Source organism: Pipistrellus hanaki (assembly GCF_964339955.1).
Source record: "Pipistrellus hanaki genome assembly, chromosome: 6".
NCBI classification, from domain to species: Eukaryota; Metazoa; Chordata; class Mammalia; order Chiroptera; family Vespertilionidae; genus Pipistrellus; species Pipistrellus hanaki.
The window spans coordinates 55,270,208-55,283,793 of NC_140508.1; the positions used below are offsets into that span (position 1 = coordinate 55,270,208).

A 13,586-nucleotide genomic window follows, 5' to 3' on the forward strand; every position below is an offset into this window, starting at 1 on the left:
GTGCAGGAGGCAGCCGATCAATGACTTTCTCATCATTGATGTTTCTCTCTCTCTCGATCTCCATTCCTCTCTGACATCAATAAAATATATATATGGAAAAAAAAGAACACATAATACTGAATAAAAAATAATCATGTAGTATTTGTTATCAATTGTTATTGGACATTAAAGAATTTTTTGTTTTGTTTAATTTTAAAATATTTTTTCAGATACTTATCTTCAGCAAATCCTAATGATAACAGAACTAGCTCCAATGTGGATAAAAGCTTGGTAGGTATTTTCTTGTTCTTTTAAAAAAGTTGCCTTGTAGATAATGTATTTTGTGTGCATGATATTAAGTAAGCATATTCTTTTTTTAAAAAATAAATTTTTATTCATATTATTACAAATGTTCCCCTCTCCCCCCTCCATTGCTCTCCTCCACCAGGTTCCCACCCCACCCTCTGCCCTTTCCCCAGCCCCCATTGTCCTCATCCATAGGTGCACAGTTTATGTTCAATCTCTTCCCACAATATTCTCCCCTTTTCCCCTAGAATCGTCAGTTCACTCCCCTTCCATACCTCTGATTCTATTATATTCAACAGTTAATATTGTTCATCAGATTTTTTTTTTTAATTTCCTTGGGTTTTAGATTCACTTGTTGATAGTTATGTATTTGTTCGTAATTTTTATCTTTATTTACTTTCTCTTCCGAAAGAACCTCCTTCAGCAATTCATATAATTCTGGTTTGGTGGTGATGAACTATTTAGCTTTTTTTTATTAGTGAAGCTTTTTATCTGGCCTTCAATTCTGAGTGATAGCTTTGCTGGGTAGATTATCTTTGGCTGTAGGTTCTTACTGTTCATCACCTTGAATATTTCTTGCCATTCCCATCTGGCCTGCATGGTTTCTGTTGAGAAATCAGCTGACAATCGTATAGGTGCTCCTTTATAGGTAACTACCTGCTTTGCTCTTGCTGTTTTTAATATTCTCTCTTTGTCTTTTGCTCTTGGAATTTTAATTATGTTTTGTCTTGGTGTGGTCCTCTTTGGATTCCTTTTGTTTGGAGTTCTGTGTGCTTCCTGGACTTGTAAGTCTAATTCTTTCACCAGGTGGGGGAAGTTTTCTGTCACTACTTATTTCAGGATGTTTTTGATATCTTGCTCTCTCTCATCTTCTGGGACCCCCATAATTCTGACGTTGGTTCGCTTGAAGTTGGCCCAGAGGTTTCGTACATTATCTTCAATTTTCTGGATTCTCTTGCCTTCTTGCTTCTGCGGAGGAGTGTCTTCTGGCTCTTTATGTTCTGAATCTTTGACTTGATTCTTGCGATCTTCCATTCTGTTTTCAGCCCCGCTCCGTATGGATGAGCCTGGGTCCCCAGGGTCTGGCCTAGAACTGGGGTTCAGAGCAGTCGGAACTGGGGCCCAGCACAGTCGGAGCTTTTATCTCCTTCCTGCTAGGGAACGCCAGCCAGGCACTCAGCCGCCCGCTTCTCTCCGGCTCTGTCTTCTCTGCGCGTGCCGCGTGTCTCTGTACCTTAGGCTTTTACAGCTCCTCTGCTCTTCCTTCTGGTTTTTTCCTTGCTTCTCGTTGTAGAATTTCCAGTCAGTCGACTTTCCTGTAGTTCTGGGTAATGTCCATTTTACATTTTAGTTGTATTTTATTGAAATTGTTGTGTGTGGCTGCTGCTAGGTGTTTACCTGTGCAGCCCTCTTGGATTCTCTAAGTAAACATTCTGAATATGTAGTTAGTGAACTGAATTTTTTTTTTAAATTCTCACCTGAGAATATGTTTTTAATTAGAGGAAGAGGATATGTTTTTAATTAGAGGAAGAGAGAGAGAGAGAGAGAGAGGGAGAGAGAAAGAGAGAGAGAGAGAGAGACATTAGTTGCTTCCCATGCATGCTCAGACTGGGGATCAAACCTGCAACTTTGGTATGTTTCCTGACTGGGAATCGAATCTTCCACCTTTGGGTATATGGGACAATGTTCCAGTCAAGTAAGCCACACTGGCCAGCGCTGAACTTAAATTTTTATAGCACTTTTTATTTACTGTTTATTCTCTAGTTTGATTTCTTGCCTAAATATCAAATAGGATATTATCTGTGGAAGCAGTTAATAAACTATAAATTGCTACACAGATAGACAGTCGTGGTCTTCCTAATCCCTTGAAGTTAAGAATTTATGACAAATCAATGTATCGGTAAGAGTCTTAATAGGAAAACAGATGGCATATTTGAAAGATTTAAATGAAGATAATTTTGTGTGTGTGATAATATACATAACACAAAATTTACCATTTTAACCAATTTTTAAGTGAATAATTTAGTGGCATTAAGCACTTCACATTGTTGTGCAACCATCACCACCATTTATCTTCATAACCTTTTCTTCATCCCAGACTTAACCCTTTGCACTCCGCTGTCCCCTCTCAGGGGACATCGGAATTCTAGCATATCACTCGGATGTCCCCTCTCAGGGGACATTGCAGTTTATTAGTGATTACGAGGGTCTGTAAATGCACGTTTCCGCCGCAAAGTAGCGCCGAGAGTAGCTGGTTCGGAGTGCAAAGGGTTAAACTTTCTATCCTTTCTATTCTACTGTCTATCTCTATGAATTTGACTACTTTAGGTACCTCATATAAGCGGAATCATAAACTGAGTGGTCAGATTATTATGATCTCTGAACACATAATAATCTGGCCACTCAGTGTGTGTACACACACACACACACACACACACACACACACACACACGGCCTGGTGCATGAATTCGTGCATGGGTGGCGTCCGGCCAGCCTGGTGAGGGGGAGGGGACATGGGAGATTGGCCGGCATGCCTGCTGGTTGAACTCCTGGTTGAGGGGACCAACCTTTTATTATATAGGATATACACTGAGTGGCCAGATTATGTGTTCAGAGATCCATTCCTTCCCCAGCAATTGTTACTGCATTACTTACTGTTGGTAATGGTACTCTGTCCTTATTTCTAATCAGTTGTTAGATTATAAATTCTGTCTTCCAATTGACATCGTTATCAATTTTCTCTTCTTTTTTCTACAGTCTCTGCCTTATATCAGAATTGAAAATACTGTAATTGGTTGCTTTGTCTAAAATTTTCTATCCTCTAATCTATTCACTTTGCTATTACTGAAATGATCTTTCTAAAATGCCAATACTATGTCATTTCCTTTTTTAAAATGCCTGTTCTTGCATACAAGGATCATGCTCTCACTCACCTGTTCAGATTTTAGGTGATTCATTCTCTGTTATGTTGTGTGCTTTGCCTATACTTAAATTCTACTTCCCAAATACATTATATTTTCTCCTCCTCTCTACTTTTGGAAGGTTAAAATGCCTTCCTCTGTCACCTTCTCTGCTTGGTAAATATCTTTTATTTTTTAGGTCTCACCTTATACTTTACATCTTCCTGGAAGAATTGGATATGATCTCTCCTTCATAACATTTTATATATAATTTTATTATTATTTATTATATTATATTTTAATATTTTTAATGTGTCCATGGTTTACTGTAGGTTCTTTTCACCCTCTCATTCTCCTATGCCCCACTATTTAACTATTGACCAAATCTTTATTTTATTTTATTTTATTAATGCCTGCCACAGTGCCTCACATATGTTTAGGTGTTGGGGGGTTGAGGGAAAAGAGTAAACAGGGTAAAATGATAACATAAACTTGCTATTTTTAAAATCTCTGTGATTACTCTTAGTAGAATGAGTTTTATTTTGTTTTCAATTAAAGCAGGAAACTTTGCAAAAAACAATTTACAAGCTGGAAGAACAACTGCATAATGAGATGCAATTAAAAGATGAAATGGAGCAGAAGTGCAGGTGAGAATAAACTATATGTTTCTTACATTGAAAGTTGTATAGTGAAGCTTACTTAAAACTTGCACTCTATAAACACTTGAAAGTAGAAGCAAAGTGCTAATATACAGTCAATGAAGAATGTCTTGGTTAGAATTGGAAAGTAATATGTATGTGGGTATGTATTACAATAGTTATAGTTGTCTTTTCCTCAGAATATAAACTGTTATTTGCTCCTCATGCTCTTATTAAAAAACTATATAGTGCCTGATTTATTGCTTTTCTCTCCCACTTTATTTAGGTAGCTAAAAGAGCAAATTAGTTTACATTAAATAAGATGCTTTCTAAAATGTAAATGTTGTATAAGATTAAAATTCATTACATTTTTGATACAGACATTCTTTTTTCCACTGTGATTTTTTAGAGTAGTAATTCAGAATTTTTTCCTATGAGTCTAAATTTGATAAGTGTATATTTATGAAAATGTAGAAAGATTATTTTAAATAGCAGCTTAATGGTGAGTTACTTATTTATTACAAACAATACATTTTTATCCTTATTTTTTAGTGGATATATTAAGTAAATGAAATACAGAGATAACAGATAAAGTATGCAACAAATGGAATTGGGAAAACTGGCAATTTTGTGACTGGGATTAAGAGAAAACAAGTAAAATTTTCACTGCATACCATTTCTGATAGAATAAATAGCAAAGCTTATAATATAAACATTTTTTTATAAAAGCACTTGAATATAAGCAAATAATTGATAACGGGATTGGAATGAATTTCTAAGTATAAAATATGGAAATGGTGGGGGTTGGAGAATAAATAGATGTTATTACATAAATATTGAAAACTTCCTACATCCAAAAAATACTATAATTAATCAAAATTAAAAGGCAAATGACAAACTAGTGGTAGTGGTGGTGGTGAGGATCAATTTGGGTAAGAAATAAGAATGGCCAGAGTGGCCAGTAGTCACAGGAAAATGTGAGGTTTGTGGGTGCCCAGGTTGAGGCTAGGAAGGTCAGCAAAATCTGGATCTTGGAGGACTTTTTTATGACACACTAAGAAATTTGTAATTTTTATTCTAAACACGACACTTATTGAAAGTTATTAAACTAATATATTGAAAAACATTGAAAGTTATTAAACTAATAAGTAAAAACAAACAAAATAACAACTTGAAATAGAAGTAAAAACATAACAAATTTACTTCTGTTGTTGTTAATCCTCATCAGAGGATATTTTTTCCATTGATTTTGAGAGAGAGAAAAGAAAAATATCTATCCATGTGAAAGAGACACATCAATTGGTTGCTTCTGTGTGTGTTCCACAAGGGTTAGGGATTGAACCTGCAACCCAGGTATGACCCAAATTGAACCTTTTGGTGTGCAGCCAATGCTCTAACCACTGGGAACACCAGCCAGGACTCAAATTTCCTTTTTAAACAGAACTGATTAACTGGCAGCAGTTGACATTTATTAACTCAATTAAATGGGAATGAGGGAGGAAGGTCAATCAAGGATGATTTCCAGTGGTGTCCTTTACTTAGGGACACTTAGAGAAGAAGCAGATTAGTTTTGTGGGTAAGAGTGTAGAGCAAGGAGGGAGTAAGTTTAGTTCTGGAAATGCTGAATGAGTTATTTGAGGGGATATTCATGTAAAATATTGTATATGCAAATGTGAAGCTCAGAATTATGTTTAAAGCCAAAGAAAATGAATTGTGATAGAGATAATACACTTTTAGTTTACCTCAAATTTTTGCTCAAGTTGCTGATGAGTATAATTACTGATTTATATATGCTACATTTCCCTTATTTTATTTTGTATTAAAGGATAAATGGCTAATTTTTATTTAGAATCAAATATAACATAAGCAACATGGAATGCGAGGTCTTTTAAACTTGGATGAGAAGAAGTGAATATTTTCTCTAACTTATAAGTGAAATTCAGCATTTCCTTTATGAACATCTACAAGAAACCACACTTATTTGCAGTAGCTGTGAAATTGTTATTACCAATAGAAATTACAAATATTTTCTTATAATACAATTTTTATCTCTAAATATTATTTGTGCTCACTACTACTTTGAATTACTACCACTAGATCTTGTGGTTTAATATGTTAACAAAGAAGCACACATATTACTAAATCATACATTTTTTTTAAAATTTATGAGTGTATTTCGATATCTTGGCTTTTTTTTTTTTTAATCCTCTGTATTTTATTTAATGCTAAAAATATTATTTGAACAAAAGGCAGTAGACTTCACCAGATGGCCAAAGAGATACACAGCATAAAAACAGTTAAGAAATCTTAATGGAATGGAAAAATGAGGAAAGTAGAATTCTACTCATGGTTAATAAAAAATAGGCATATTTTTAATATATATTGCTTTTGTTTTTACAGAACTTCAAACATTAAAATAGACAAAATAATGAAAGAATTGGATGAAGAGGTAGGTACTTTTGGCTTTCTAATCAGTAGTAGTTTTTTTTATTTTGAGAGTTTACCCCACTCTTTTAGATTGTTTTGTTTTCTGAGAAAATTACATTTGAACTTTATAGGTTGAAATACAAAAATTTATCGTGAAAGCTTCACGAGTTGTAGTTTCAAGTGATGCAGATTAGATTATACTTTAGTTTATTTTGGTATAGTTTTATTGTAGAACAGTGTTGAAGTTTTAGCACAAAAATTTTACTTTAGTTGTTCTTAATAGTTGAAACTCAGTGAGAAAGGAGCAAAATAATCAAAAGATCAGAAATTGAATTTACAGCCATAGCAGAAAGAAACAAATAGGAAAGAGGAAAAAATACAACTTTAAAAGGATTGATATTAACATAATTTCATGTGCTCAAGTGGGAAATACATTGATTTTTAAATTATTTATGTTTTCCATGGTCACCTGACAAGCAGTTTTTATTATTAGTGAAACATTTCACGATACATACGTTTGTTTGCGAATATGTAATACCTTTCCTTTTGGTCATCTTGTAAATGTCTTTTTACCTCTGTACTCTGTATAGTCTTCCTCTCTTGATGACTTTATAATTTTAGAAGTAATTTTTTTTGATAGTTTTCGTGTTGTCTTAATTTTCTCTTAAGGAATAATGGCTTTTTTTGGGGGGGGAGGTTCATTTGTAGCTTTGGATATCCATATAATCATCTGAGGAGATTAAGATAATATTTTATCAACTTGCCATTGGTGTATGTATATCCAGCCTAGTACTCTTTATTTGACTCTAAATAGTTAAGAAATCCTTTTTTGTATATCCTCCACGTTTTATTTCATTTCTAAAATACAAATAAAGTTCAAGTGTTCTAGATTCAAGTTATTCAGCCTTCAAAATTCAAGGTAGAAAGAGAAATCTTAATTATAACGTTAGAATACATTTGTCCCCACCTTATCTGCTAAAATATATTTCTTTTTTTGTTTGTCTGATTAATATATTTTTATTGCCGAAACCGGTTTGGCTCAGTGGTAGAGCGTCAGTCTATGGACTGAAAGGTCCCGGGTTCGATTCCAGTCAGGGGCATGTACGTTGGCTGCGGGCACATCCCTGGTGGGGGATGTGCAGGAGGCGGCTGGTCTATGTTTCTCTCTCATCAACGTTTCTGGCTCTCTATCTCTCTCTTTTCCTCTCTGTAAAAAATCAATAAAATATATTTTAAAATATATATATATTTTTTTTATTAATTTCAGAGAGGAAGGGAGAGGGAGGGGGAGTTAGAAACATTAATGATGAAAGAAGATCATTGATTGGCTGCCTCCTGCACACTTCCTACTGGGGATCGAACCCACAACCCTGCCATGTGCCCTTGACTGGAATCAAACCTTGTCCACAGGCCAACGCTCTATCCACTGAGCCAAACCAGCTAGGGCTGAAATATATTTCAAGACCCTGTAGTTGATGCCTAAAACACCTAATAGTATTGAACCCTATGTATACCATGTTTTTTTCTATATATGCATGCCTTTTCACTTGAAGCATTTTATGACTTCCCTTCAGCATATTTGAATTGCTAGCATCACTACTCTTGGGCTTTTGGGCCATTATTAAATAAAATAAAAGTTATTTGAACATGAGCACCATGATATTGTGACATTCAGTTTGATAACTAAGATGGGGAGCATATATTACAGACAGCGTGGATACTCGGCAAAGGAATGATTTACATCCTGAGCAATATAGAGCGTACAATGTGAGATTTCATCACATTGATCAAAATGGTGTGCAGTAGAAAACTTACAAATTGTTTTTTTCTGGAATTTTCAGTTTAATATTTCTGGACCTCAGTTGATTGCAGTTAATTGAAACCATGGGAAGTGAAACTGCAAACAATGGATTGCTATAGTCTGCTTCTAGAAAGATGGTGTGAAAGTACTTTCCCCTATTCTGCCTACAAAATATAGCTTAAAAGCTTAGACGTTAAATATAAAACAAATGTAAACATGATTCTGAATGTTGAGAGAAGAGAGACTAGCTAGAGGACTTGGTTTCCAAGAAACTACACAGAAATGAACATTATAGTTTGTCTTTTTGCTCCACATATCCTAGACTGGCTGCTGGAGAAGTCAGCAATCTGGAAAAACCAACAAGCATAGATTTTTTTTTTTTTTTTTTAAAAAGCCACTCTCTCTAGCTAACAGACCAGGAAAAGGGCAGGCTAGCAAGTCTGAAAACTTTTACATAATCACTGCTCATGCCAGCCAAATACAACATAAAAAATGTAACTCCCACCCCCACCTGCAAATGGGTGAGTGAAAAGCCTAGACTTTCAGCCCTCTGGCACAGTGGTGTCAGAATATCCAAAGGAAGGACTTTTCATATCCCCTGAGAGTGACAAGCCTCCCCCCACCCCCACCCCCACTTCCCCAGTTAGTCATTGGCAACCATGTAAGGAGTTTGGTTTTTACTTTCACTCAGTAGCAACAGGCACCCCTCCCACTCTCTGCTGCGGTGGTGTCAGAAAAAGTCAAGTGCAGTATAAACCTTCAACACTGAAATGACGAGCCTGCCCCCCACCCCCAGCTCCCAGCCATGTTTTTAGTGGAGTCCTAGTGGTGTACCAAAACTTCCATTTCCTCCCAGCAGTAATGAGGAGCCATGCCCCCTTCAATCTCTGTGTCAATAAAAATCAAGTGGAAAGGGAGGCATTACCTCTTAATCCCACAAGAACTGTGACAGAAGAGACCTGTTAAAATAGAAGACTTAAATAAGATCCAGAAAACTGGAAAGTCACATGCAAATGAATGAAACTGGATTACAGTTCGTCCCCACATACAAAAATTAATTCAAAATGGATCAAACACCTAAATATAAGACCCGAAACTTAATGGACTTCAAAACACTAGATATAAGGATTCTCAATGAACTTAGAAATTTAACAGCATGAAAGGATCTGGACACCTTAAAAAAAAAAAAAAAAACCTGTCAGAAATAAAAGATATACTAAGTGAAATGAACAATTTTAGGGAATCAGCAACAGGAGAGAGAGTAGATGAAGCTGAGGATCCAAAGATTTGGAATATAAGGAAGCAAAAAACATCCAATCAGAACAGCAAAAAAAATAAATTTTAAAAAATCCAACAAAATGAAGATAGTATAAGGCACCTCTGGGTCTTCAGTGTAGTACTAACATTCACATCATGGGTGTGCTAGAAAGGAGAAGAGAGAGACAAATTTGAAAACCTATTTGTAAAACTTCCCTAACCTGGTGGAGAAAATGAAGCCCTGATTGGTTTTACTCAGTGGTTAGAGCTTCAGCCAATGAACCGAAGAGTCTCTGTTTCAATTCATGGTCAAGGGTATGTGCCTTCGTTGAAGGTTTGATCCTTGGGGCAATCAATCAATGTGTCTATCTCTTTTTTTTTTTTTAAATATATTTTTATTGATTTTTCACAGAGGGGAAGAGAGAGAGAGAGAGTTAGAAACATCGATGAGAGAGAATCATTGATCCGCTGCCTCCTGCACACCCCCACTGGGGTTGTGCCCGCAAACAAAGGTACATGCCCTTGACTGGAATCGAACCTGGGACCTTTCAGTCCTCAGGCGGACGCTCTATCCACTGAGCCAAACCGGTTTTGGCCAATGTGTCTATCTCTTGTCAATGTTTCTTTTACCCCCTTCTGTCTCCCTTCCACTCTCTAAAAAGCCAATAGAAAAAAATATCCTTGGGTGAGGATAAAACAAAAAAATAAAAAATGAAGCACCAAAAGCAGGATATGCTGATAATGGTAACTCAGAAACAAGATAAGTTTTTAAGTTGTGGAAGTTTGGGTTGTTCCCCCCCTTAACTTTCCTCTCCCCTATGGTTTCATTTTCTAAATAGGTATCTTCTCCATTCCTTTTTTTAAAAAATACATTTTTTGTTTATTTCAGAGAGGAAGGGAAAGGGAGAGAGAAATAGAAACATCAGTGATGAGAATCATTGATTGGCTGCCTTCTGCACAACTCACACTGGGGATCGAGCTCGCAACCCGGGCATGTGCCCTGACAGGGAATCAAAATGTGAATTCCTGGTTCATAGGTCAATGTTCAACCACTGAGCTACGTTGGCTGGGCCTCATTACTTTTTAGTATGCATTAGTAGGTAGATACATAAAAAAAAAAATCTTAGAAAAGTTAAGTTGTTGAGACAGGGAAAGGATTAAGGTAGATACACAGGGACTGTTTAATTTATTGCATTTGGTACCATTTGAACTTGACACAATTTATTTATCAAATATGTAATTATTACCTGATCCCTTTTGTATTTTATATCTTAAATGTAGGGTTGTAAATAAACCAAAATGTTGGTAATATAATGTATTGTGGTTATCTTAAACGAATAAAGTGATTCAACCTGATAGGTTTTTTATATGCATGGATTTAAAACTCCTTGAAAAGGTTACATATCTAGTTCAAGTAGAAGATTCTCACTGTCTTATAGGGCAAGCTAATTCTGTTATTAGAAAGTTGTCATTAGGAGGTACTATCTGATATTTGAAACAAAAATTAGGTAAGTCTTTGTGTTTTTGTTTTTAAGAACAGTGTTCTCTCAAATAAACGAGGAGTATCTCAATAACTCTTGTTATTACAATTTCAGGGGAATCAAAGAAGAAATCTAGAATCTACAGTGTCTCAGATTGAGAAAGAGAAAATGATGCTACAGCATAGAATTAATGAATACCAAAGAAAAGCAGAACAGGAAAATGAAAAGAGGAGAAATGTAGAAAATGAAGGTAAATTATTACTTCCTTTGAAAAACACTGGAATTTCTGTCTAACACTATCCTTGGGGTCTTTGTCACAAGCTTTTCTTAATTTTAATGCCTCTGATGTGTTTTTAAAATCATAATCCTCTGACACCTCATGAGCTAAATACCTATATCTCAAGATAAAATATATAGTATATTAAGATCAGTAGTAATGTTTTAGGTAAAGTAGTGATTTTCACCATTGTGTGTATATTGAAATCTCCTGGAAAACTTTAAAGAATACTGATACCTAACTTCAGAGATTCTAATTTAATTGATCTAGACATGTGGCCTGAACATCAGTATTTTTATTAAGCTCCTAGGCACTTCTAGCAAGCAGCCACCTTAGAGAACTCAGAAACTAGAATTTCATGTTTAATGTTAGTGTTACAAATGCTTCTAAAATAGTTTTCTAGCCCTTGCTGGTTTGGCTCAGTGGTTAGAGTGTTGGTCGGCCCAAGGACTAAAGGGTCCTGGGTTTGATTCCAGTCAAGGGCATGTACCTTGTTTGCAGGTTCAATCCCCTGCCCCATTTGGAGCATGTGCGAGAGGCAACTGATCAATGTGTTTCTCTCACATTGATGTTTCTCTGTCTCTCTCCCTCCCTTCCACTCTCTCTAAAAAATATCCTCATGTGAGGATTAATGAAAATAAATAAAATAGCTTTCTACACGCTTTGATCCAGTGATTTTTCTTCTAAGAATTTTTTTTACATACACACTTATGCAATGTAAATTGATGTATAAACAAGGCTATTTGTTGTAGCAATTTTTTAAATGGCAAAATTATAAACAAAATAAATGTAATCAATGCTATAATAAATTCCTTATATGTTATAAAAGAATCTCTAAAGTGTATCTTTAAGTGAAAAAAAAGTACATATCAGTTAAAACAGAGGTGCTTGTCTATATACCTTAAACATATGCATACATGTGTGTGTGTATATATGTGTTTACACACACACAGAGATATATATATACATATATATATATATATATATATATATATATATATATATATATATATAAAACCTGTATGTTTTTAAATAATTTCTCAAATTGATTTTAGAGAGAGGAAGGAAGAGAAAGGTTGGGGGATAGGGAGGGAGGAGTGGGAGAGAGAAACATTGATGTGAGAGAAACATCAATTGTTTGCATCCCCTGCACAACCAGACTGGGGATTGAACACACAACCTGGGTACGTACCATGACCAGGAATCCCTGGATCATTCAGTGTATGGGATGACGCTCCAACCAACCGAGCCAGGGTTATTACAGTTTGTTTTTATATATTAGGATATGGATGCATAGGCTACCTTAGAAAGGATATGAAAAAATTAGTAATGGTTGTGGCTGGGGAGGAGAATCAGAGGGCCTAGAGTAGTGGTTCTCAATCTTTCTTATGTTGTAACCCTTCAATACAGTTCCTCATGTTGTGGTGACCCCCATCCATAAAATTATTTTCGTTGCTACTTCATAACTGTAATTTTGCTACTGTTATGAATCATAATTAAATATCTGTGTTTTCCAGTGGTCTTAGGAAACCCTGCTAGTGGTTGAGAACCATCGGAAAACAGAGATATTTACATTACCATTCATAACAGTAACAAAATTACAGTTATGACCGAAACCGGTTTGGCTCAGTGGATAGAGAGTCGGCCTGCAGACTGAAAGGTCCCAGGTTCGATTCCGGTCAAGGGCATGTACCTTGGTTGCCGGCACATCCCCAGTAGGGGGTGTGCAAGAGGCAGCTGGTTGATCATTCTCTCTCATCAATGTTTCTAACTCTCTATCCCTCTCTCTTCCTCTCTGTAAAAAATCAATAAAATATATTAAAAAACAAACAAACAAAAAAACACCAAAATTACAGTTATGAAGTAGCAACGAAAATAATTTTATGGTTGGGGGTCACCACAACATGAGGAACTGTACTAAAGGGTCGCAGCGTTAGAAAGGTTGAGAACCACTGGCCTAGAAGACAATATGGAGGTAGGAAAACTCATTCTATACTATATACCATTTGGTACCTTTGGAGTTTTGAACCTTTTTAAAAATACTGAACTATTCAAAAATAAATTATATTAAAACTGGCTCTGTAACATTTCAATAATAGATTGACCTTATTAAAGTAAAAGAATTTGAAATATTATAATAGTAGAAACAAATCTATTTTGCATCCTATATTATAAAACGATACTGTACTTTTTGATGAATTTTAAGAGTACGGTACTTCCAAGATGAAATTTCATTTTAGGAATGGGCCTGTTGTAGCTATTATGGCCTAAGATTAAGTTTCATTTTTTTAAAGTAAGTTTATATGTCTCCTCCATGAAAACTTTGTGATTTCTACATCTTATTCCTTCATTTACTAGTTTCTACATTAAAGGATCAGTTGGAAGACTTAAAGAAAGTAAGTCAGAATTCACAGCTTGCTAATGAGAAGCTGGCACAATTACAAAAGCAGGTATGTTTTTGGAACGTGGTTTATTAAAATATTATAATTAATAAGTTTGTATTTTAGTAAAAATCTACTT

At 35.3% G+C, this 13,586-nt stretch overlaps 1 protein-coding gene across 2 annotated transcripts in view; it reads left to right on the forward strand.

Moving 5' to 3' along the window:
- ROCK1 (Rho associated coiled-coil containing protein kinase 1) overlaps positions 1–13,586 on the forward strand; it is a 101,451-nt gene that overhangs the window by 48,887 nt on the left and 38,978 nt on the right. The window contains exons 11-15 of one of the 2 annotated variants that reach the window (XM_084888080.1): positions 210–270; positions 3,744–3,832; positions 6,224–6,272; positions 10,904–11,039; positions 13,425–13,516. In XM_084888080.1, the coding sequence (XP_084744206.1) occupies positions 210–270; positions 3,744–3,832; positions 6,224–6,272; positions 10,904–11,039; positions 13,425–13,516 (427 nt within the window). The remainder of the gene's footprint in view (positions 1–209; positions 271–3,743; positions 3,833–6,223; positions 6,273–10,903; positions 11,040–13,424; positions 13,517–13,586) is intronic. The other variant, XM_084888081.1, reaches the window with a different exon arrangement.